General features: G+C 50.1%; 1 protein-coding gene across 2 annotated transcripts in view; it reads right to left on the reverse strand.

Annotated features, from left to right (window-relative positions):
* SCARA5 (scavenger receptor class A member 5) overlaps nucleotides 1-20,143 on the reverse strand; it is a 126,194-nt gene extending 106,051 nt beyond the window's left edge. For both annotated transcript variants that reach the window (XM_015544229.2, XM_015544228.2), the window contains exons 1-2: nucleotides 19,783-20,143; nucleotides 15,303-15,420 (exon numbers count right to left, since the gene is read on the reverse strand). In XM_015544229.2, the coding sequence (XP_015399715.2) occupies nucleotides 15,303-15,414 (112 nt within the window). In that variant the 5' untranslated portion in view covers nucleotides 15,415-15,420; nucleotides 19,783-20,143. The remainder of the gene's footprint in view (nucleotides 1-15,302; nucleotides 15,421-19,782) is intronic.
* Between the last annotated feature and the right edge of the window lie 3,764 nt (nucleotides 20,144-23,907).

The raw sequence follows: 23,907 nt of genomic DNA on the forward strand, positions 1-23,907 counted from the left end.
CACGAAGATAGGTAATATTACTTCTATTTTATAGATGATAAAGCTGAGTCTCAGAGAGGATAAGTTAGGTGATTTACCCAAAGTGGCAGGGCTGGGATGTTTTAGCCTTGCAGAAAGGGTCCAGAGTTGGGGTCTGGGTGTGCAGAACGGGGATGTCAGGGGAGGGAACCTAAGGACAGTTTTATCCATTCATTCAGCAACCACTCCTTGAACAAGCGGCTAAGACCGCTGATTTCCAGGCCCCGTGTCCATGGACCATTGAGCCCACCCGTGAAAAGGGCAGTTCTCTCTCCCTCAGCCAGCCAGGGCCAAGACCAATGACAAGAGCATGCTGGAGGGTACCGCTTTGGGGACACCCAGAGGACAACCGCATGGCTGTTTGTCTTATGTCAGCTTTACCCCAAGGCAGGAAGTGCAGCCCGGGAGCTTGGGGTAGGAATCTTCCCCTAACCACTTAATTTACCGTGGTATCCAGCTGCCATTCCGTTTCTGACTTTCTTTTGGTGGTGGAATTTTGCCCCTCAAAAAAAGGTTTATCACCTCCTAGAATCTCAGATCTAAGCTAGCAACAAGCAACACTTTGGAGCTTTGAAAACTTATCTACAAATAGAGTAGTGAGAACAACCTTTTTTTTTTTTTTTTTTTTAATTATTGCTGACCACAAAACAGAACTCCTTTACCAGGAGACCTATGGGCAGAGGTCAGGGAAAGGGCACACTCAGTAAGTCAAAGGTCCCAGAGGCTGCCCTGGGCATCTGCAAGGCAGGCAGACAGGTTCTTCTTACATCCACATCCACTCACTGGCAAGACAGCACCCTTCTTATCTTTAATCTGTTAATACCCTTCGGGGGTCCCCAGTATAAGCCCACATGTTAAAAGCAACTCCCCCCGGGCACCCTGTAAATGCCTAACATACTTAAAATGTTACACTTACTTTTTTTCTAAAGTTTATTTATTTGTTTTGAGAGAGACGGAGACAGTGGGAGTGGGGGAGGGGCAGAGAGAGAGAGGGAGAGAGAGACAGAATCTCAAGCAGGCTCCACACTACCAGCACAGAGCCTGACACGGGGTTCGAAGTCACGAACCGTGAGATCACGACCTGAGCCAAAACCAAGAGTCAGGTGCTTAACTGACTGAGTCACCCAGGTGCCCCACACTTGCATCTTAATAGATGCCCTAAGGTCGGGGTGGGGGCATCATCATAACTCTGGAAGGAAGAAGTGAATCCCCACATTTGGCAGAGTATAGTAAAGTCAAACAGGACTGGAGAGCCAAGATGCCAAGATATAAGTCACCAGGTACGGGGGACAAGGTCAGGCTCACTTTTATTTATTGACAAACCATAAGATCACCTTCAAACAGAGACACTTTTAAGAATGAATTGTGCTCTATTAATCACTATGCAGAAAGAGTGGGCATAAACCAAGATCATTCCTGCAAACTGAAGTGGGTGGGGCGGTTATGGCCTTCATTGGGAAAGCTTGTCCTCAGTTTCCCCTTGCCCTCAGCAATTCTCTTCAATCTGCCCCTCCCGATCTGATTGCTGCCATCTGTCCCCTGGGGTCTCTAGTATGTTCTATTTTCCTAGTCTTTCCTCCATCAGTTAGATTCCCTGTGCTCTCCTCCAAGGTGACAGGTGGATGATAGAAACTCACCCACAGAGAGGTGTCAGGAGAGGCCAGCAGTCAGCCTCCCTGCCCCCCACAGCCTCCTCCCTTAACAGGACTTTTCTAAAGACAAGGTTTCTGCGTGGGCACTCTGAACATCTTGGGTTTCTTGACTTGAATCCGCTCTCAAGCCAGATAGCAGGAAGTGGGAAGGCACCACAGCAGACAGGCCTAAGGCACTGTGCATAAGCCTGGGACCATCACTCGCCCCCATCAGCTCTGTGAGCATTACGTTAACCAGCAACCACGCCTGCAGGGTGGGGGCCAGGCTGGCCCTGCTTGGCTGGGCCCTGTCCTCACAGCTGTGTTTGTATCTTCCAAACCCCGTGGCTGAACTCTGCATATAGAGGTTAGACTTCAGGCCAGAAGTCCCAGGGGATAGTGGGAGCAGGGGCTGCTGGGGAGGGCGGGGCACTTCTCTGACCTGAAGTGCGGCCTGAGGTTAGTGTCCCAGGCTTCCTCTGAAGCCATTTAAGACCCTGTCACTGTGCTCTTGTCCAAGCCTATTTGCATTTATATCTATTTCCTGCCAGCATCACCTCTTAGAGTAATTCATTCCATGTGTCTCCTGCACTGCAGCCATTTATTCCCACGGCCCCACCCTGGCTTCGTCATCACCCAGAAAGTCTCCACCTCTGAAACCTTAAACTCCAAGAATCCACACTCACAGCTCTCACTGCCACCAGCACGGCTCTTGATTGTATTGGGAGGGGGTGGTGTGCAGAGCCCAAAGCCTGGCCCCCCAGGGGGGAATGGGGTGAGCAGCAGGAGGGGTGGGTTTAGGGACTAGAAGGGCAGGCATATTAGAAGGGCTAGGCTCCGCCTCTGACTGGCTTGGTGACCTTGGGCAATTTGCTTCACCTAAGACTTCACCTTCTCATCCATAAACTGGGGATAATAATACATACTGAGGTCGAATGGAGACAATATATTGGGCCCTGAGCACATGCCTGCCTGTGTCACATGCTCACCCAAGGGGAGCTATCATATTACCTCCTTGTTATAATCACTTCTCACAAGGCTGATACTGGCCCACCACCTCCCCTGGCCTCCCCTGGTTACCTTGTCTCCACAGGAGCCAAAATGAACTCCCTAGCTCCTAGTGCTGCAGGACAAGGTCCCCCTTCCTTGTCCACACACCACTGTGGTGGGCAGAGAGGTTGCCCCAGGACTTTGTGTGCTCCTGGTGAGACCTCTTCTGCCTCACCATCAGTTTCTGCCCTGAAACCAACATGACCAATCTCACTGCATCCTGGGTCCTGGCTTCTGTCAGCCCCACAGAAGCCACAGAACCCTCAGGACTCCCCATCACCCATGAAAATCCCCAAACAGCCTTTTTTATGCCCCTTTGGCCATTTCATTCCCCCAATTACTGAAACCTTTCCACTGTATAGCCCCTGGACTTCCCAGCCAGTCATGTAGAAAAGTCCCTTATTTTCTCAGCCTCTGCTCTGAACATTTCTTCTACTTTCTTGTTTTAATTGAAACCTGTTTCCAGGTTTGTTATCTTCCCAAGTGTGGCTTTCAGTCTTCCATTCTCATACAAGTGGCCTAACAGCACAGTACATGTTTTTCTTTGCTCCTTGTTGCTATTTCCAGAACATTCTCTCTCTCTTCTCCCTTCCCCATCTTGGATGCTCACATCACGACTGCACACTTCTTGTTGCTAAGGGACATCTGCTCACCCTTCCCCTCTCTGAGCTCACTCTCATTCTCTCAATCCCCGTTTCAAACTCCTCCTGACCTCCTTTCCTCTCTTGATTTCAACCTCCGCCCTGACTTGAAATGTGGCTGGGCCACACTGAGTTGGGCTTGAAATGCAAAACACACACTGGATTTTGAAGCCTTCAGCATGAGAAAAAAATATATAAATCCTCCAACTGGTTTTTTTTTTTATAGGGATTACATATCAAAATGATAATATTTTGGATATATTAGAGCAAATAAAACATATTACTGTATTTAAATTAGTTTCATCTGTGTCTCCACCTTTCTGTGTGGCTACTAGAAAGTTTAAAATTGCATATGTGGCTCACATTACATTTCTATTGGCTTTACCAATAATCGAAACTCTTTCTCAATCCCCACTTCAAACGTCCCACATTATCACCACCTCTCCTGTCCTCCAGAGGCACTCCCTCAAGAATTCTGACCCCGGCACTCCCTGACTTCACCAAGACCTACAAACTGTGGCCTCTACTGCCTTTCCCTCATCTCCCCCCTCAGTCCTTCCTTCCCCCCTTTACCCACTTATATTCCATGATTTGCATTATCCACTTTCTAGACATACCCTCAATTGCCTTGCCCCTCTCTGGCACCTTCACATTGGTGAAACTCAACCTGGTTAGAGCTAACTCTGCAACTCTATGCTTCCATCCACATAGCTGAGCAGAGCCCGAAACGGAAAACCATGCCACCCTGTCAGTAAGCTCATGACTGCCAGACCAGTGGGCCCTGGTGCCATCCAGTGGGCTTGCCACCTATTCCTGGGCCATCCGCACACTCATCCCCAGAGGCCTGTCTCATACCTTCTCCTCCACCTTCACTTTTGGTTTCCTAGTTGAGAAAACAGAAGCAATGAGGAGGGAGCTTCCTTAAACTCCCCCCACAACGTAACCACGGACCTGCATCCAGGCCGTAGCACTCTACCTTCCCTTTTGTCGCTGTAGTCGAACTGTCTTGTGCTCTTGCCCAAGCCAACACCCCTGACTCATATCAGATTCCTTCTCTTACTTACCCAAGGACAGAATTCCAGCACTTCTATTTAGCCAATGTTTCCCTCTGCACAGAATCACTCCATCAGCATAAATGATACTATTTTTTCCATCTTAAAATAAAAAAATCTTTCTTGACCTCCATTCCCTTCCATTTCTCTGTCCTCTTATACAGCAGAACTTCTTGAAGACCCACTGAATCCAATTACTTCTCCTCCTGTTCTCTCCTGAATCCACCCAGTTCATCCTCCCCATCCAATGTCACTGAAATTGCTCTTGCTAGGTGTTATGGGCTGAATGGTATCCTTCCTGAATTCCTGTGTTGAAACCCTAACCCCCACTGTCTCATAAAGTGACTGTATTTGGAGGTAGGGTCTTTAAAGAGGTGATTACATTAAAAATGAGGCTGTTTGCTTGGGCCCCAATCCAATTTGACTGGTGTCCTTTTTTATTTTTAATTTTTTTAACTTTTATTTATTTTGGGGAGATGGAGAGAGATAGAACATGAGTGGGGGAGAAATAGAGAGACAGGGAGACATAGAATCTGAATCAGGCTCAAGGCTCTGAGCTGGCATCACAGACCCCGACATGGGGCTTGAACTCATGGACCATGAGATCATGAACTGGGCCGAAGTTGGATGCTTAACTGACTGAGACACCCAGAGGCCTCATTGACTGGTGTCCTTTATGAGGAGGAAATGTAGACATACAGAGAGACACTAGGGGTGCATGGGCACAGAGAAAAGATGATAGGACCATGATAGGACACAAGAAGAAGGCAGACAACTGCAAGCCAAGGAGAGAGGCTCCAGGAGGAATCAACCCTGCCCATACCTTGATCTTAGACTTCCAGCCCCCAAACTGTAAGAAAAAAAAAATGTCTGTTGTTGAAGCCATGCAGCCTGTGGTATTTTGTTATGCAGCCTGAGCTGACTAATACATCAGATCACCACACACCTCCAATGGCTCAGTCCAATGGCCAATGCTCAGTGCTCTCCCAACTTGACCTTTGAGCGGCACTGGGTGCAGCTGGCCATACTTCTCTTCATTGCATTTCCAGGGTTCAATAACTCGTGGTTATTCTTTCACTAGGTGTTCCTTCTCGGTCTCCTTTGCTGTCCCTCCTTATCTCCCAACCTCTTAGACCTTTCAGCATGGCGCTCACCAGAGCCCCTTCTCTAGACCTCATCTCATTTCTCACACACCATCAGTCTGTCAGCACTAACCTAAAGGCACACCTCAGAACTGGATTGCCTCTCATCTCCTCCACTGCCTTTGCCTCTTTGGAGGCACAGCATGCCTGGATTATCCTAACTGGACTCCACCCAGTATTCTTCTCTACCACCCCATTGAGTCTTTCCCCAACCTCACAGCCAAGGCACCTCAGAAGCAGAGCCTGTGTTGGGTATTCACCTTTTCTTTCAAGCCAGACTTAATCCACTGCACTTTGGCTTCTCTCCCACTCAACTGAAATGGCTCAGAAGAGGTAATTGCTGGAAAATCTAATGTCCTACTGCAGCCAGAGTGAGCATTTTACAATGGAAATCAGACCTTATCCTTTCACTGCTTTGAAACACTTTGCTGACTTCCTATTGCCTCCAGAGACCCAAATTCCTATGGATGCTACAATAGACTTTTCATGGTTTGACTTTAGCTTCAATATAATTAAGAGTGTGGGCTGTGGAGTCAGTTAATCCTGACTCCAATTGCCATAGATTGAATATGTGTACCCCCCTACCTCTCATTGGAGCCTAGTCTCCAACATGATGAGAACTGGAAGTAAAGCCTTTGGGAGGTGGTCAGGTCATGAGCGTGAGGTCCTCGTGAATGGGATCAGTGTTTTTATGGAAGAGACCCCAGAGAGCTCCCTCTCCTCTTCCATCATGTGAGGACAGTAAGAAGACAGCCATCTATGAACCAGGAAGAGGGTCCTCACCAGACATGGAATCTGCCAGTGCCTTGATCTTGGACTTCTAGTCTCTGGAACTGTGAGAAATAAATGTGTTTGTAAGCCACCCAGGCTGTATTGTTACAGCAGCCCCAGTGAACAAAGACATCAATCTCTCCTGACTGTGATCCTGGGCAGGTTACCAGGTCTCTGAGCCTTGGTTTCCTCATATATCACTTGGCTGTGATAATGGGACTCATCTTACTGGTTGATGTAAGGATCAGATGAGCTTATCCTTGTCCAATTCTTATAACAGTGCCTGACCTATCAGAGCTCAAAAAACAAACATTCATTACCTCCCACCACTTTCTTTCCTCAACCTGAGCTCTGTGCTATGTCCCTTGACTTGGAAAACCTTTCTCTGCCCTTTCTAACAGGCACACTACTGTCTGTCCTTCAGTATTTCACTCCAGTGTCTACCCCTGCAGGAGGCCTTCCTTCCTCCCCAAGGCAGACTTAGGGCTCCTTCTTCTCCCCTCTAAAGACACTTTGCATCCAATTCCGTTAGAGCGTAAATCAAATGATACGGTAGGATTGGCTTACCTGTCTGTGTCTTCAGGGAAATTGAAGCCCCTCGAGGGCAGGAGTCATGACCTTTTATTTCTGTATGCGCCAGCAGCACCATGAAACCTGTCACCTTTGGATGAATGAGATCATAGTTTCTTTTGTCTTAAACTCACGTCTTTAGGCAAGCCTTCACCTAGTACTTAAGGATTTGGTGAACAAGAATGTGTTCATTCGTGCAACAAGCAAAGGTGCCTTCCATGTGCAAGACGCAGTGCTGGTATTGGGAATGTTAAGATGAATCCAAGGCAGACAGCATTCGCACTCAGGGAGATTACGGTCCAGAGGGACTTAGGTGCACACAGCTGTAGCATAGTGTGAACGGAGGGGCTGAAAGGGACCAAGGAAGCCAGGCCAAAGGGCTGGAAAAGAGACAGAGAGAAGGCAGGCTTCTAGACTCAGGGGGCCACAGTCACGCTGCTTATTATTTGACACCAGGAATTAATAGCAGATAAACTTGGGAACAAGGTAGGAATGAAACTCTGTGTCCTGGAGACTGAAAATAGAAAATGTGGAGGGGCGCCTGGGGGGCTCCGTGGGTTAAGTGTCTGACTTCAACTCAAGTCATGATCTCAAGGTTTGTGAGTTTGAGCCCCGCTTTGGGCTCTGTGGTGACAGCTCAGAGCCTGGAGCCTGCTTAGGATTCTGTGTCTCCCTCTCTCTCTGCCCCTCCCCCCTCTCAAAAATTAATAAACATTAAAACAAATTTTTTAAAAAGAAAATAGAGAATGTGGAGGAACTAGGGTACCATGGGCAGGCCCCAGGCTGGGAACAGACAAACGGAAGGGATGCAACCATAGTCATCCTAAGATTAAACACTGATGGAATGCTCTGTATATAACAGGCACTGTTAGAAGGACTTAACGTGGAATAACTCAGGTAGCCCTTGCAATAACCCTAAGTCAGGGGCTATTATCTCAGTGCACAGGGGAGGGAAAGCTGAGGCTAAGAATTGGTTCAGGATTTCTCAGCACGCAGCAGAGCTGGAGTCTGAACCTATCATGCCTGGCTCCGGAGCCTGTGGTCCCGCCACCATGCAATGCCCTCCCCACAGTGGAGAAGACAAGACTGGTAAGGATGTTAAGTTTGGAAGAGGGCACCTGGAGCCAATGAGGCTCGATACGGTCTGTACCAACTGCATGGTCCAAACCCTGAATGTCCTTCCTACCCGATCACCTCTAGGTAAGTAAGCTTTGCATGTGGACCGACGTTGTGCTGGTCTACAGTGGGGAGGGCAGGGAGAGAGAAGGGGACAGACTAACCACAGTGATGATGAAATGACAGAGGGCCGGGCCATGTCTCCTGCCTCCTTGCATCCCTCCCTGCACATAGCCAGTGCATAGCACCTGCAGGGGGCCCGCAGAGCATCTTTCTTGTTGAAAAATGAGGATAGAAAAATGAATGACTGAATGACCTAGGGAATGAAGGCCAGGAACCACCTGAGCAAGGTCTTTGGGTAGGGAGGAACGGGTGATGTGATGAGGGATAGCCATGCCATGATTCATCACCTCTCCACTCAGGGCCTCTCCTGAAGCTCCCTTCCCACTTATGACCCAGCTTTTACCGCAGACCTCCCCCCTGCACCCCCACTCCAGAGTGTGCCAGGCTGGTGGTCAGGTCAGTGCTATTCCCTCAAAGCCATCCTCACTGCCCTTATGGTGAGGGCAATGCCACATGAAACATGGTGTGGTTTAGGGGCTGGGGGCTTGAGTGACAGAAGGGAGCAGAGGCTCCTTTTGTGCCCCCCCCTACCCCACGTAGGAAGGAGCTGTTGGGGCATCTGGGCTTCTCTTGCTCTTCCCTCCACAAGACACCAGCTTCCACCAGGGACAATGAATGGATAGATTCACATATGGCCTGGAACGAGGACCCAGAACATTTCTTACAGATTCCACTGATCCAGAACCAGGCCTCAGGGTCCAGAACATTTTTTTACAGATTCCCCTATTTGGGGGATACGACTAAAAGACTTTGTTTGATTTCCTTGAAAATCTAGGCTTCATAAGGGAGCCCACTAACTAAAACTCTGCTTCCTTTAGCAGAAGGTAAGCACCAGCCTTAAAATCCTCACCCGGCCAAGTGTTCCTGAGAAGTGATGTGGGTGTTTCTTAGGAGACCTGGGGTTGGGGGGGCTGACAGCAGCTGCTCCTGACGTCCTCGTCCTTTGCTCTCCTTCTTCCTCACTTCCCGAGGATTTACAAGGGACTCCCCAAAGGACGGGGAGGTGAAATGTGTATCAAGGGTGTACTGTGCACAAGGTGCTTTATGTGGCCTGTGGCACCTGATTTTCCCACAGATCTTGTGAGGTAACATTATTCCCATTTTGCAGATGGGGACACTGAAGATTAGAAAGTTGAGGCCCCAGAGAAAGAGATGGCCCACTCAAAATAAGACACTTTAGAGCATTTCATAAAGGAATACATGCCAAGTGTGGCCAGGGTGTGAAATGCCCCCAAAGGCTGGAGTGGTGTCCCCTGGATGTGACCACACTGGGCCCCCAGGGTCAAGGAGGGGAACAGTTGCTGGAATCTGGCGGGAGAAAACCCGCGTGGAGAGGGTGGCTTATAAGGGTCTGTGACATTTGGTGGAAGGACACAGGCAGCCCAGGGTGGACCCTGAAGACAGGACCTGGGGGAATAAATACTCCAACCTCCCTGTCTTCGGTCCTCCCACCTCCTGCCGGGCTCATCCCCAGTGGCCAACGCCGCGAGCCAGAGTGCAGGGTGAGCAGCGGCCGCCGAGAATAGGGGTGGCAAACACCAGACGCCCTTGCAGGGAGCCCAGACCAGCCAAACTGCAATCGTCCAGGCTCTTGTCACCTTCCCAGGCTGTTCCCCATCTTGCAGAGGGATATTCCACTGAGCCATAGAGACCCAGCATCCAGCCTGGCTGCCTGGTGACCACGGATTTACGGAGCACTTGGCTCTGTGTTCTTGTTCAACAGGCACAGAACGCTGAGAACACCGCAGCCCCGTGCCGGTTAATATCTCTGCTCTCCTCTTGCCCCGGTGCCTGATTCTCCAACCTGTAGAGGGTGAGCCTCCCGTGAGGTCCCAGCCAGACCCTCCCAGGAAATCCGCCCCTGCCTTTGGGCTGCTGCCCGGCAGCCCTGAGCTGTGCCAAGATGAACCAGGGAGATCTGATTGATGAGAAGGTAGATGAGGGGGTTCCCCGAGGAGAATAATTTAATTTTACGGGTTAGGAATGCGGGGATGGGGCAGGGAGGGGGGGGGCTTGGGCCCTAAACTCAGCAAGCGGCCTGGCTGCAGGCATCCAGGCGCAGCCCGGAGCATGTGTAACTCATTACCTCTGCGAGCCTCCCATTTGCGGCCGCAGGATGACGCTGGAGCGTGGTGGAGTGTCTGAGGCCGTGGGGTGAGCACGACTACAGTATTTTTCTGACACTAACACCTCTCTCTGGCCCTCAGGAAGGGCCGTGGAGGAGCCAGGCCCACACCCAGCCCTCCGCCTCCTCCGCCTCCTCCGCCTCCTGGTGCCAGACGGGAGAGGCCTACAGCTACACGGGCGAGAGAAGCAAGGCAGCACCGGGGAAGGTGAGAGGGGAGAGGAGGGAGGGGAGGGGGGAGAGGGGGAAGCAGGTCCAGCTGCACCCCCCCCCCCCCCCCCCCGTTTGGTGTTCAGAGGGAGGTGGAAGTGGTCATCGAGGTCACAGGAGGCTGGGCTGGAGGACACTGAAGGTCGCATTCTGTGATTAGCCCTTTCATGTAATTCTAGCAACACAACTAGAAGCGATGCTATTCCCCCTGGTGGCACAGAGGGGAGGCCGGCCCACCCTTGGGGCCTTCCCTACAACAGGGGGGCTCCCAACGAGGTGCTGACAGCTCAGACCCAAGGGAGGAGGCAGGGTCCTGAGACATGGCCTGAGGAGAGGTGCAGAGAAGGGAGAGGTCCCAAAGACCGACACAGAGCAGGGTGTGAGGGTGTGAGCCTTGAAGGATGTATAGGTGCACCACGTAGGAGCTGGGCCAGATGGGCCCTTATGAAGGGGACAGGGGAGCCTAGGGCAGGTAACAGCCCCCTCCCCACCCTCCTCACTTGCTACATGGAAAGAAGGGCAGGGATAAAGGCAGGGTGGAGGGAAAGAGAAGACAAGTTAGGAGAGGAGAGGAGAGGAGGGGGGGTGGTTTCAGTGCATCAGCCCTGAAATAACCAGTTTACGCCCTAATGTCTTTAAAGTCCCACCCACATTAAAGTCTGAGTCACACCTTAATATCTGGGCTGCATTTTTGCAACTTTGCTTCCCCAGATCCCAGTAACCCCAGGGCCAAGAGGAGCCACCGCCTCTCCTCCCCATCTTTCCTTCAAGGGGGAAACCCTGGAAGGGATTTGGAGTGCCTGCAAGGCCTACCAGACATTACTGTTTAAATCTACTCTAGGCCCCTGAGCGGCTCAGGCCTCGCTCCCTTTCCCCATCTCTGTCCACCCTCTGCCTTCCCAGCAACCTCCCTCTCCCCCACCGCCCTTCCTCTCCCTCTCTGGTTACACTCTCCAGAGATGAGGATCAAAGAGCAAAATCCTGGAGAAACAGATCAAATCTGGCTTGAATTTCCCCAAGTCAGAGCTCACTGGTTTCGTCTTAGAAATGAAAGGGAAGGGGGAAAAAGTCAAACCAGAAATCCACAAGCTCAGGTGGCTCATTTCATCTGAACACTCCAGTCTCTCTGGGTCCCTCATGCCCCCACCGCCCTGTGCCTGGAGGGCTGGTCATTGAAGAGTGGGAAGACCCAGACAACGTGGAAATCAGGCTTCAAATGCATTTGTTTTGCCTCTTTGAGCTTTCAAGGACCCCAATGTCCAATCATTCATTCGTTCATTCATTCATTCCTGCAATAAATAGTGAGAACCTACTGTGTGCCAGGCTTGAGAGACTTCAGTGAACAAAACAGAGGTACCTGCCCTTGTCCAGCCTATAGTCTTCGCACAAGGAACAGACAGTAAATGATAAGCATAGTACATAAGAATGATATAGTGTGTTACAGGAAAAAGGAAATAGCGAAGCAGGGAAAGGGGCTGAAGGTGCAGGGGGGCAGGAAGCCTAATGGGGAAAGTGATATTTGAGCAAATGCTAGAAGGAGGTGGGAGAACAAGCTTCTCAGCAGCAGCGGCCCCAGGTGACCCTGTGCTCCCAGGGTCAAGGTGAAGGTCGGCAGCCTCCTTGGCCATGGTCAGCACCTGGGTTATCACTCGCACTGAGGCGGGATGCTTTGTAGACTTTGCTCAAGGTAGCACTCAGATTTTCAAAGGACCACACCCTGAATGCAATGACCAGGTCTGTTTCTACACACAGAATTTTAGAACTGGACAGAACCTCTCCTGTCTGCCCCCATTTGGCAGATGAAGACACTGAGGCCCAGAAAAGGATGTGACCCAGTCAGGCGGCCTCAACCCCACATCTTTCAACCTCTGTCCACACCTCATGGGGTGCCAGGCCTCAGGTGACCCCTGAGGACTCTTGGAGCAGAGCTCAAAAGCTGTCCTCTGGTCACATCTCCTCACAGCTGGGGGGCCTGGAAAGCACAGTGGCTGAGATTACTGTTATTTTCAGCCCTTCTGGTCCAAACGATCTTTTTAAGTCTGGGGTTCAGAAAAAGGGAGAACAAGATGGGGGAGGAGGGTGCGATGGCCTGGTGATACTTCTCACCCCAGGCCTCTCCCTGCCCTTTCCTTCCCTTATCGGCCCCCTAGGCCAGCTCTACTGGTCTTCCAGGCTCCCCCACAGCGCTGTACTCCAGTTCTTTCTTGCCAAGCCAGTCCTCTTTCCCAAGGGGCTGGTAGGGAGAGGACAGGATCAACAACATGAAAGCCAGCCTGACCTTTGCTGATGGGGAAGTGCTGAGCACTGGCCAGTGATCTGGCTCTCCCAGGTGGCAGTAACATAACAGAAACGCTGGCCTGGCTTGGTGTGACCCAGCTGGTGATGCCTTTTCCCACCCTACTCTGACAAAACTGTGTTCAGTCTTTAAAGCCTTTCCAGAAAGGCTTCTCCTGACTTCAGTACATTCGTGCCTGCTTGTCCACAGACCTCCATGGATGCCTGAAACCATGGGTAGTAACGAACCCTACATGTCCTACCTTTTTTTCCTATACATACATACCAGGCTAAAATTTAATTTATACATTAGGCACAGTAAGAGATTAACAAGAATAAGTAATAATAGACATACAGAAAAACCTTGCTTTGGAAGCATAATTTGTTCCAGAAACATGCTTGTAATCCAAAGCACTTGTATATCAAAGTGAATTTCAAGAACCATTGGCTCAGTGTGATCATGTGACATTCGGCATCACGTACTACTCGTATCGCAAGACACAGTTTGTTTATCGAGTTAAAATGTACTAGACACGCGTGCTCATCTTGCATATGTGCAGAATAAGTTACTCACCATCCAAGGTTTTACTGTATTTAGATAAATAACAATGCATTCTAATATGAGTTATGTGAATGTGGTCTCTTTCTCTCTCAAAACATCTTACTGTCCTGTCCTCACCCTCCTTCATGTGATGTGAGGTGATACAATGGCTCTGTGATGAGATGAAGCAAGAAGAATGACCCAGGCAGTGCAATGTGGTGTTAGGCTACGACTGACTTTCTGATAATAGGTCAGAAGGAGGATCATCTGTTTCCAGACCACAGCCTGCTGCAGGTAACAAACCATGGAATGCAAAACCACGGATAAGAGGGGACTACCGAACTCACATGTATTCTTGCCTGCTTTATGTTACGTGTAATTGTCCCAAGCCGATCCCTTCCACTGAGATCACAGCGCTCTGAGGGCAAGGATGGTTTAATTTCTCTTTGGAGCACCCTTGGCACCCAACCCGTAGGTTGACACATCACAGGTCTTCGAAATATGTTCGTTGACTGGAATTTAAAGGAAGAGCTACAATGGTGAGCAAGTTAGTATGGCAGGGTGAGGGAGGTTAGTGGTCAGGAGCCCACATCTTGGCTCTTCTCCCTGGGGAGACTGTCCCCAATCCCTGCCTCTCTGAGTTGCCCAATTTCCCTCCTGGCATTCAGCACCTTGTGGGAGGAAAGACACGGTTAGAGTATGAGGGGGAGGCATTTCCCTTTTTGAGTAATTTTGAGACAAAGGCAGCTAAGCAGAGTAGAGAGAAAACACAGCACCTGAGAAAAGCCTTGAATAAAGGGCTGCATGGTAGTGAATTTCTATCAGCTTGACTGGTCATGGGTGCCAGGTGGAACATCATTTCTGGGTGTTTCTAGATGAGATCAGCATTTGAATTGGTGGACTCAGTAAAGCAGATTGCCCTCCCCAGGAGGAGGGGGCCTCATCTAGTCAGTTGAGGGCCTGAATAGAGCAAAAGGCAGGGGAATTTGCTTTTTGCTTCCTGCCTGCCTGCACAGTTAGGACATAGCATCTCATCTTCTCCAGCCCTCAAAGACCATTGGCTCCTCTGGTTCTTGGGCCTTCTGACTCAGACTGAATTATACCACCCACTTTCCTGGGTCTCTAGCCTGAAGACGTAGATGGTGGGACTCCTCAGCCTCCAGAATCATGTAAGCCAATTCCTCACAATAAATCTCTTTACATATGTATATATCCCACTGGTTCCTTTTCTCTGCAGAACTCAGTTTCTGCCTGTCTCTGCTTAATTGGCCATCAGTCGTTATGAGACTCTTCGGTAAACTTCATTCTACTCATCTTTGATGTGGGGACAATGCTCTCCTCGCCTATGCTCACTGCAAACCGGAGTATATTCACTCACGTAGCAAGCATTTATTAAGCACCCACTAAGTGTCAAGCTCTGGCCTGGACACACAGGATTCAGTCTGTTGACAAGGTGCTCTGGGCTCCTTTGGAGGAAGCATCAGTTGAATTCCCAGTTTTAGCAAATAACCAGTTCCCAAAGGTGCAGAGCCCTCTGGGTCACTGGGATAGAGAACTCCTTCCTGTGGCATGGGCTGGGGTCTCAGACCCAGGGGAAGGATAAGCACCTTGAAGAGGTATGTTCTCTCCTCGCAAATGCTTCGGGAAATGGATTGGAGATTCCTCACCTGAGAGGGTCTGGGCTCATTGGTTCAGATGCCTTTGCCTGATCCCAGACTCATTCACTCAGAGGAGAGGAAGGTAGAGAGGCAGAAAGGCCTGTTCTGGGAGTCAGGAGACTCGGTTTTGGAACAACTCTATGCCTGATGAGCTGTAGGATCCTTAATACCTTCTCAGCCTCCACTAGCTCATCTGTGAGATGGATATGCATCTTGCAGGCCACGCAGATTTGTTGAGATGCATGAATAAGACATTTCAAAATGTGAAGTTCACATAGGAAGTATTCGACAGGAGGTCACCACTGCCCTGGGGAAATACCAAAGTTGGGTGGGGAGGCAGGGCAGGGCTTGCACCGCAAGACCGAGCCAGGGACACTCACCGTCCTCACACAGGTTCAACTTGGACAGGCTCCTGCCATCAAAGGGCTCCTCAAAGATGGAGCCGGTGTCACGGTCGCTCACAGTGTGCAGGTACATGGCTTTGTTCTCCATCCTGACCTGCAGCAGCAGCAGCAGGAAAGACAGCAAGGGGAGAGGAGAGGGAGAAAGGAGGCAGGGGAGAGAGAGAATAAACTATAGGTGGATCCAGAAACAAACGCACAGAACGAGGCGCCCATGCCCATGGCCCGAGCCTGAACACTGAGAGCCTCTCCTTGATGGATGCCATCTACCAGGTTCTCAGGATCCTGAGTCCCCTCCCAACTTCCTCAGCACTTGGGAAGGCGAAGGCCCTTTGGACCTTTCTGATCACGGGATCTGTCCCTTTCAGTAGCTCCTGGTTGGGGCCAGAGCCTGAGCCAGAGGGACACTGAGGGCTGTGCTTTGTGGGGCCTGGAGGCACCGACCCTCCTGAGGCAAATGGAGTGGTTTCCGAGACTCTGGATCTTTAGGCTCCTGCTCTGTGTTGGAAATGTGCTAACTGGGCAGGCATGTTCCAAAGGGGCTGAGAGCAGTGAGGCCATGGCAAGGATTCACCTCCCACCCGAGCCGGAGGGGTAGGAGGCCTCAGTGGAGTCCCCCAAACACTAAGACCTGGGCAGCCTTAGACCAGGGAGGGCCTGGTGTCTGCATGGCCTGCTGGGGCTTTGGGTCTCCTCCATGGTGTTTCAGGAATGTACCCATGTACTTGGGAAAATGATATACTATTTGAAGGAAACCAGCGCCATTTACATAAGTGTGTACAAGACAATCCCATTTTGTAATATATACACATATCCCCGAGTACGTGACCGGAAAGATTATATTTGGAGATGTTCCGGGTTGCTCCGGGTAAGACATATAATCAGAAGACTCTGGTGGGGATCGTGGGGATGTTGTGCTTATTTTTGTTTGCTGGATATTCTGGGTTTTCTACAATGTGTTTGCATTCTTTGTGTAATAGGAAGAATCTACTTTTTGAGCCAGACCACTTCTTGGTATTCTTTCTCTGATATAGATGCTCAGTGATTTTACAAATTACTTTCTACTTTCAACTCCCTTCCAGCCATCGGTGTAGCTTGACCTTTGGCCCTGATGCTTTTTGACTATCTGGATATTGAACGCCCCCCAAAATCCACTTTTAAAGAGCAAATTCTTTGGAAGATAAAAGACCCGGGGAGGATGGAGGGGTCCCAGGCCCGGCATGGAGCAAACTCAACCCTGAGGCCCAGATAGCCAGGGGTTTACCACCTGGGAGGAGATGATGGGGGCCTGGCAGGTGGGCGGGGGGGGGGGGGGAGTGGGGGGGCGGGTGGTGCTGGGAACAGTGACTGCTGACTGAAGGGAGCAGCCAATCAGTTCCTCTCCCGAGGCACAGTGGGAAAAGAGGCATTAGCATGTCTCAGTAAATAGGGATAATGAAAGAGGAGCCTAGCTGAACCGCTCTGGCAGGCAGAGCAAAACATAACCCCCTTATTTTCATGGCTTGACCTATGTCTCCAGAGACCTCTGACTTCAGGGCTGAGAAGAGGTCAGAACTGACCAGGTTCCATACAACTGTCCTTCTGATGGCCTGGAAGGATGGACAGGGGCTTCCATTCTTATTTCTTCTAGTAATGAGATACCACATGCCCTGCACACAGGCATGCCCTGCACACACATGCATGCAAGCACGCATAGTCAGGGTGTTCACGGTCTCTGTGGGCCTTTCTTCCAGCCTGCGGGAGAGGGGAGCCCACAGCTCTGCCAGGATCTCTTCTCCCTGCCCCGGGGAGCCCCTAAACCGCTCCCACCCAGCTTCTCTGTGCTGCAGTCATGTCCGGTTTGCTAGCTCCCAACACCCATGCTCCATCCAAGTCCTCCACCCACCATGGACCTCTAGGTGGGGCCCCCGAGCAACGCCACCGCTGCTAAGCTGCAGGGGACCCTCCCTTGTTTCATAAGTGCTAAGTGCAGCACCCCTCCTACTGGCCTCGATCCTGGGGAGCTGCAAAGCAGGAGGCCAGTGTCTCTTCTGCAAGCGATAATCCTCTCTCTGCCAAAGGCAACAGGCGCTGCTGCCCAGAGATCACACAGAGCTTGATGGGGCACTGCCATGCTGGCAGTGGGGGTGTGGAGATGAGCTTGGGCCAGGTTAGCCCTGTCTTCATTTCCACCTTCCCCTCTGCCGATCAGCTCCTGGACCAGAGCTGGAATGCATGGCTTGTTATCTGGAATGTGTCTATAGGGCGGCCCCTCCTCTCTCCCCTCCACAGCCCTGGGCTGGTGGAGCAGAAGCCCTGGGGAGCCTGTTGAGAAGAGGGGCTGGGGCAGAGCAGAGGCCAGATGTGAGTGAGATGAGATTAGAAACGCTCAGCCAGCTTTGCTAATGTTTGTTACTTGGGAATGAAACCTAAGAATGTTCTGTCTGCCCCAGGTTTTATTTTGAGCTATTTTTCTTTCTTGGGAAAAGGGGGCAGGAATTTGCACCCTTTGGTCATTTGATCTCAGAGCCTTGGGGGCCAAGTTTGTGCTCTCGAGCAAGGTGCAACTCACTGCCAACTGTGGTGACCACAGAGATGACAGACATCCCTTGCGTGCACACACACCCATGAGTTACAGGCCATTTGCCATCTGGGATCTCTCTGCCCCACCAGGACCACAGTGGGGAAGGTAGTATCAGTCTGTTGTTCCCATTTTAAAGATAAGCCAATCTGGGCAATCTTGCCAAAGAGGCAAGAACCAATGATGTCAGAGGAGGGTGAGGCACCAGGCAAAGTCTTCCCACCCAGGGCACTGACCCAGCGACAAGGCTGCTTCGTCCAGGAAGCATGTATCCGTCCCTTTTGGCAGCCACCTTTAGGGTCCCAGACCAGGGAGCGCAGAGGGTCAGTGGAGGCCCTGGGACCAAGGAGAGGCTATAAGAGCTAGCAGGGAGGGGACCGGGACCATGGAAATATGGGCAGGGTGTGGACACCAAAGTGGCATTTGGATAAAGCCCAAGGAGCCTGTTTCAAGTCCAAGAGTGGGGCCTTCCTCTCCCAGGGACAGGAAACCTCACCAGCCTTTTAGGGATGTTAGAGCTACATGTTAGGATGCTACATGTTAGAGCTAAAGCACTCAGACACCCCTAGCTCCAACCGAGGCAGCTCCATACAGGCCTGTGAGGGGTGGGGAGCTCAGAGGACACAGGGTTCTATCCTGGAGCCACTTCCTACTCCTCAGGAACCTGGCCCAATCAGCTGAGCTTGTTCAGCCTCAGGCCATCACCTCTGTGAAGGGGAGAAGCACATCCACCAGCCACTCAGTTATTTCAGGCCGGGGGCGGGGGGGGGGGGGGGGATGGTGCATACGGAGGGCTTTCCGAGCAAGGGCGCACAGGGAGTCGGCGGTGGAGTCTGGTGAGAAACCACCCCCACCCCCGGCATCTTCTGATCCCTCCAAGCAGTTAGGTGAGGGTGGGGGGCATCTTCAGGTTCCTGAGGCTTCCCTCCTGCCTGGCTGGGCTCGGGAATAATGCTCTTTTGGGTCCCCTTTGCAGTAAGCAATTGTGAATATGAAATCCAGACCCTTACTCTCAAGTCACTCTCTGGGCAGCAGAAGGACTCAATTAATTCTTGCTGCTGCTGCAAGTGGCATAAGCTTCACTTGTGGCTGCAAATACAGTGTCCCTGGGTCCCGGCATCTAACTCTGCAGGGTTCGCATCTCCTCCTTGAATCATACAGCTTTAAACTCATCAAAACCAAGTAAAAAAACCCCATGAATACGACCCTGTCCTCTAACTGTACTTAGTTAACCTAAATCATAACCTGAAGCTGGAAAGGTGCAGGGGCACCTGGCCGGCTCATTGGGTTAAACATCGGACTTTGGCTCAGGTCGTGATCTTGTGGTGTGTGAGTTGGTGTGTGAGTTCAAGCCCCGCAGGCAGGCTGACAGCTTGGAGCCTGCTTCAGATTCTGTGCCTCCCTCTTTCTCTCTGCCCCTCCCCTGCTTGTGCTCTCTCTCTCTCTCTCTCTCTCTCTCTCTCTCTCTCAAAAATAAATAAACTTAAAAAAAATTTTTTTTACTACATGTTTTAAAAAGCTGGAAAGGTGCAGATGTTTTATAGACAAGCTCTCCCTTCGTTCATCCCACCACTGGACGCATGTGCCCACGCACATGCACTTCACACGTGTAGAGGGACAGTCACCTGTGCCATCTGCTCCCAGAATAGGCTCTTGAGCTGCGGCATGAGCCAGGTAGAGTGGCCATGAAGGCAAAAGCTTCCCCAAACGCGGGCTCACGCCAGCGGACCCCCGCGGGCCCACAGCGTGGAGGCCCTTCCCAGCTGGTGCTGCAACTCAGTGCTCCGCATCCGAGATGCCCAAACGCAGAGCCCTGCTCCCTCTGCCGCATCCGTGTCCCCCAGCCGCCGTTGGGACGCTGTGCTCAGGTGCCAGGACAAAGTTAGTGCCAAGACTCACCTGAGTGCACCCAGTGAGGCCACAGAAGAGCCCGTCTCCTCAGTTTCCGGCATTCGCCATGGTGGCCGATGGGCTGGCTGCTGTCACCGCACGGAGACCCAGGCAGTCCCGCAGAGCTTTTCCCCACAGCCAGCCAAAGCCAGACGGAGTCATAGAAGGAGGCTGCCCCGGTGCTCAGTGACTTGTCTCAGGGGTCCCTTCTCTGGGAGGCTCAGGTTCAGGAGGCAGCACTCAACCTTGTGCCTGATTCAGGGCCTGTGGCTGGGGAGTCCCTGTCTTGGTGTCTCGCCTCAGTCAGCCACAGGCAGCGCTCGGGAGATGTTCTGTGAAGGCACCCGCAGCTCTGCTAGATACTGAAGGAGATGTGAACTGCAGCTGCTCTGGCGGCCAGTCTTTATAAAGTTCTTGGAGCAATTGCCGAAGCTCCCCTGGGGTCTGGAACTCGTCCCCCCTCTGGTGGCCAATCTCAGCATTACAGCCTCCCGGTTCTCCCCATTAGTCCAGAGCAGTGACATCAGCCTTGTCTTGGGACACCGCACACCTAGCCTAAAACCCTGCTCAAATAATTTTTGGAAAGCTTCTACAGGAATGGAAGCTAGACCTGGCTCATGAGCCACACCAGAAACCAGTCTGAGGAACTTATTTATAGGACAGAATTGGCATTGTTCAATTCATTCACCAAACTTGGCTTAGAATTAATTTACGTGTTTTTCTGAAGTCACATCCACTCCCAGAGGACACAGATTAGCCACACTGGAGATATTCAGAAGAGTGTTCTGTGACCGCTGAAGGAACTTTCCAAAGACAGTCTCAATGCAGCCCTGTAACAAAGCCAGCATTTATGGAGCATTGACATTGCATAAGGTCCAGGGGACGCAAGAATGAGTAAGACGGGCTCCCTGTCCTCAAGGGGGTTGCAATCCAGGATGAGAGGTGCACTCAGGCACAAATAACTGTCAACCTAAGTGTGACCTAAAACATTTTTAAAAAGGCGATCTTGCCAAAATGTTAAGAGAGTAATTATATTCAGATTGGGGTGGTGATGGGGAAAGGCATCAGGGACATTCCAAAAATAGTTTGAGCCATGGCTGACCTCTCCATTTACAAGTACACACCCCCCCCACCCCTGCCCTGAGGATAGAGCTCTGAAGGTAATGTTCATGAATACATCCCAATGTATTGGTTAAAAATTCGGTCTCGGGACGCCTGGGTGGCTCAGTCGATTAAATGTCCAACTTCAGCTCAGGTCATGATCTCCCGGTTCGGTTCGTGAGTTTGAGCCCCACGTCGGGCTCTGTGCTGACAACTCAGAGCCTGGAGCCTGCTTCGGATTCTGTGTCTCCTTCTCTCTCTGCCCCTCCCCCACTTAGGCTCTGTCTCCTAAAAATAAATATTAAAAAAAAATTCAGTCTCAATACTGGAGGGTCAGACCTCATACATGAGAACAAAGTGCCAGGGCTCAGCATTCCCCATAGTGCAGTTGCCAACCCACGACTGAATCTGAAAGGTCTTAGTCATTTTCAGTGACTGAACCTCCTGGCCATCTCTGGGAAGCAGCTCCAATATGAGGCTCCATTTTACAGAGGGAAAAAACAGTAGTAGTAATAAAAAGTAATATAATAAGAGCAAAGGGGAGGTGAGATGGAGGAGGGGGGAGAGGAAAGAGGGAGGGGGGAGGCAGGGGGAGAGGCAGGAGGCAGAGGAAAAACACTTTAGAGTATATACCATGTGCTAGGCACTTCTGAGTGCTTTTCATATAGTAACTCATTTAACATTAAATGAGATAGGTCCTGTTATTATTCCCACTTCTAGAGACAGAGGAACTCAGTGACTTGTCCAAGGTCAAGCAGCCTGTAAGTGGCAGAGCTACATTCCACCCTAGGCAATATGACTCTACAATTTGTGCCCTACCATGCCCTATACTACCTCTCGTGAAAAAGTGGTCTTTAATCACCCATCGATTCACCAACATATCCAGGAATACAATCATAAAAAGAGCCAGAAATGTGCTCAACATGTTCTGTCCAGGGATCTTTGCTGCGAGATGTGTTTATTAGCAAGAAATACCAGCACGTTAGTAAGACCCTGGCGATGTCTTCCTTTACCTAAAACAAAGAGCAGTTGTTAATACTCCCACACTGGTGTGCCCTTGCCTATAGGGGAAGGGAGGGACGGGGACCCAAGTGCAGTCCAGGCTGTTGGCTGAGCCTCTCCTTAGTATTGGTAATTGATGATAAACAATTTGTGGGGTCTAGTTTCTTCACAAGAGACTCACACGTAGGCCCAGAACCGTTCAACTATGACATTTCAGGAGGAACAAAGCTCATCCTTTTAAAACCTGTGGCTTCAGGCAAGGGGCCATTCCTCTCTTTTGTTTCTGGTTTACTCCACTTTTTATAATGGTGAGATTTGTCCTTACTGTTGCATGTAGCACAAGTTACTTCTTTGGCTTTTGTTTTGTGCTGAGTAATATTCCATCATATGCGTTTACTACAATTTGTTTCTTCACCTGTTGATGGGCACTTGGGTTGTTTCCAATATTTGCCTAATATGAATAGAACTGCCAAAACAGGCAAGGGGACATTTGATAGGGATGTGTAGGGATGATCCAGAGGCTGAGTATTCTAGTGGGTGAAGTCTTGCAGGCAGCTGGTAGCTCAAATGACACCTCCTTGTCACCTAATATCAGAAGGGTCCAAAAAAATGGTTTGTTCCCATTCAATTACAGAAGACATTTACAATAGGCATTTTCCCCCAGACAGCATTATGAAAATATGATTGTGTTGAAGGAGAGTTGAACAGACTTCAATGTGGCTGCATCTATGGGTATGGAAGTCAATCGGACATCTGAACGCAGTCCATGTGCTCACATGCCTCCTACTTTCTTTAAATGATTCCATTTGATTGTCCCAGTGATTCCCTGGGGCAGAGGTGTGGATGGAGTTATCATCCCCAGTCTCTATATGGAGAAACCAAGCAATGCTGAAATTGAGGGTCATACCTCCAGAGCATCTACATGTGCAGGGATTCCATCCATACATTCAGTTATTCATTCAACAAACATCTGTTGTGTAACTTTATTCAATATATTCCAACTATTCTTTCTTTTTTTATTTTTTATTTTTTCTTAATTTACATCCAAATTAGTTAGCATCTGGTGCAACGATGATTTCAGCAGTAGATTCCTTAGTGCCCCTTACCCATTTAGCCCATCCTTCCTCCCACAACCCCTTCAGCAACCCTCAGTTTGTTCTCCATATTTATGAGTCTCTTCTGTTTTGTCACCCTCCCTGTTTTTAAATTATTTTTGTTTCCCTTCCCTTATGTTCATCTGTTTTGTCTCTTAAAGTCCTCATATGAGTGAAGTCATAGAATTTTTGTCTTTCTCTGACTGACTAATGTCACTTAGCATAATACCTTCCAGTTCCATCTACATAGTTGCAAATGGTAAGATTTCATTCTTTTTGATTGCCGAGTAATACTCCATTGTGTGTGTGTGTGTGTGTGTGTGTGTGTGTGTGTGTGTGTATACCACATCTTCTTTATCTATTCATCCATCGATGGACATTTGGGCTCTTTCCATATTTGTCTATTGTTGATAGTGCTGCTATAAACATTGGGGTGCATGTGTCCCTTCGAAACAGCACACCTGTCTCCCATGGATAAATTCCTGGTAGTGCATTTGCTAGGTCATAGGGCAGTTCTATTTTTAGTTTTTTGAGGAACCTCCATACTGTTTTCCAGAGTGGCTGCACCAGTTTGTATTGCCAGCAACAATGCAAAAGAGATCCTGTTTCTTGGCATCCTCGCCAACATCTGTTGTTGCCTGAGTTGTTAACGTTAGCCATTCTGATAGGTGTAAGGTGGTATCTCACTATGGTTTTGATTTGTATTTCCCTGATGATGAGTGATGTGAGCATTTTTTCATGTGTTGGTTGGCCATCTGGATGTCTTTGGAGAAGTGTCTGTTCATGTCTTTTGCCCATTTCTTCACTGGATTATTTGTTTTTTGGGTGTTGAGTTTGATAAGTTTTTTATAGATTTTGGATACTAACCCTTTATCTGATATGTCATTTGCAGATATCTTCTCCCATTCGGTTGGTTGCCTTTTAGTTTTGCTGATTG

The sequence above is a fragment of the Panthera tigris genome, chromosome B1, assembly GCF_018350195.1.
Source record: "Panthera tigris isolate Pti1 chromosome B1, P.tigris_Pti1_mat1.1, whole genome shotgun sequence".
Lineage (NCBI taxonomy): Eukaryota > Metazoa > Chordata > Mammalia > Carnivora > Felidae > Panthera > Panthera tigris.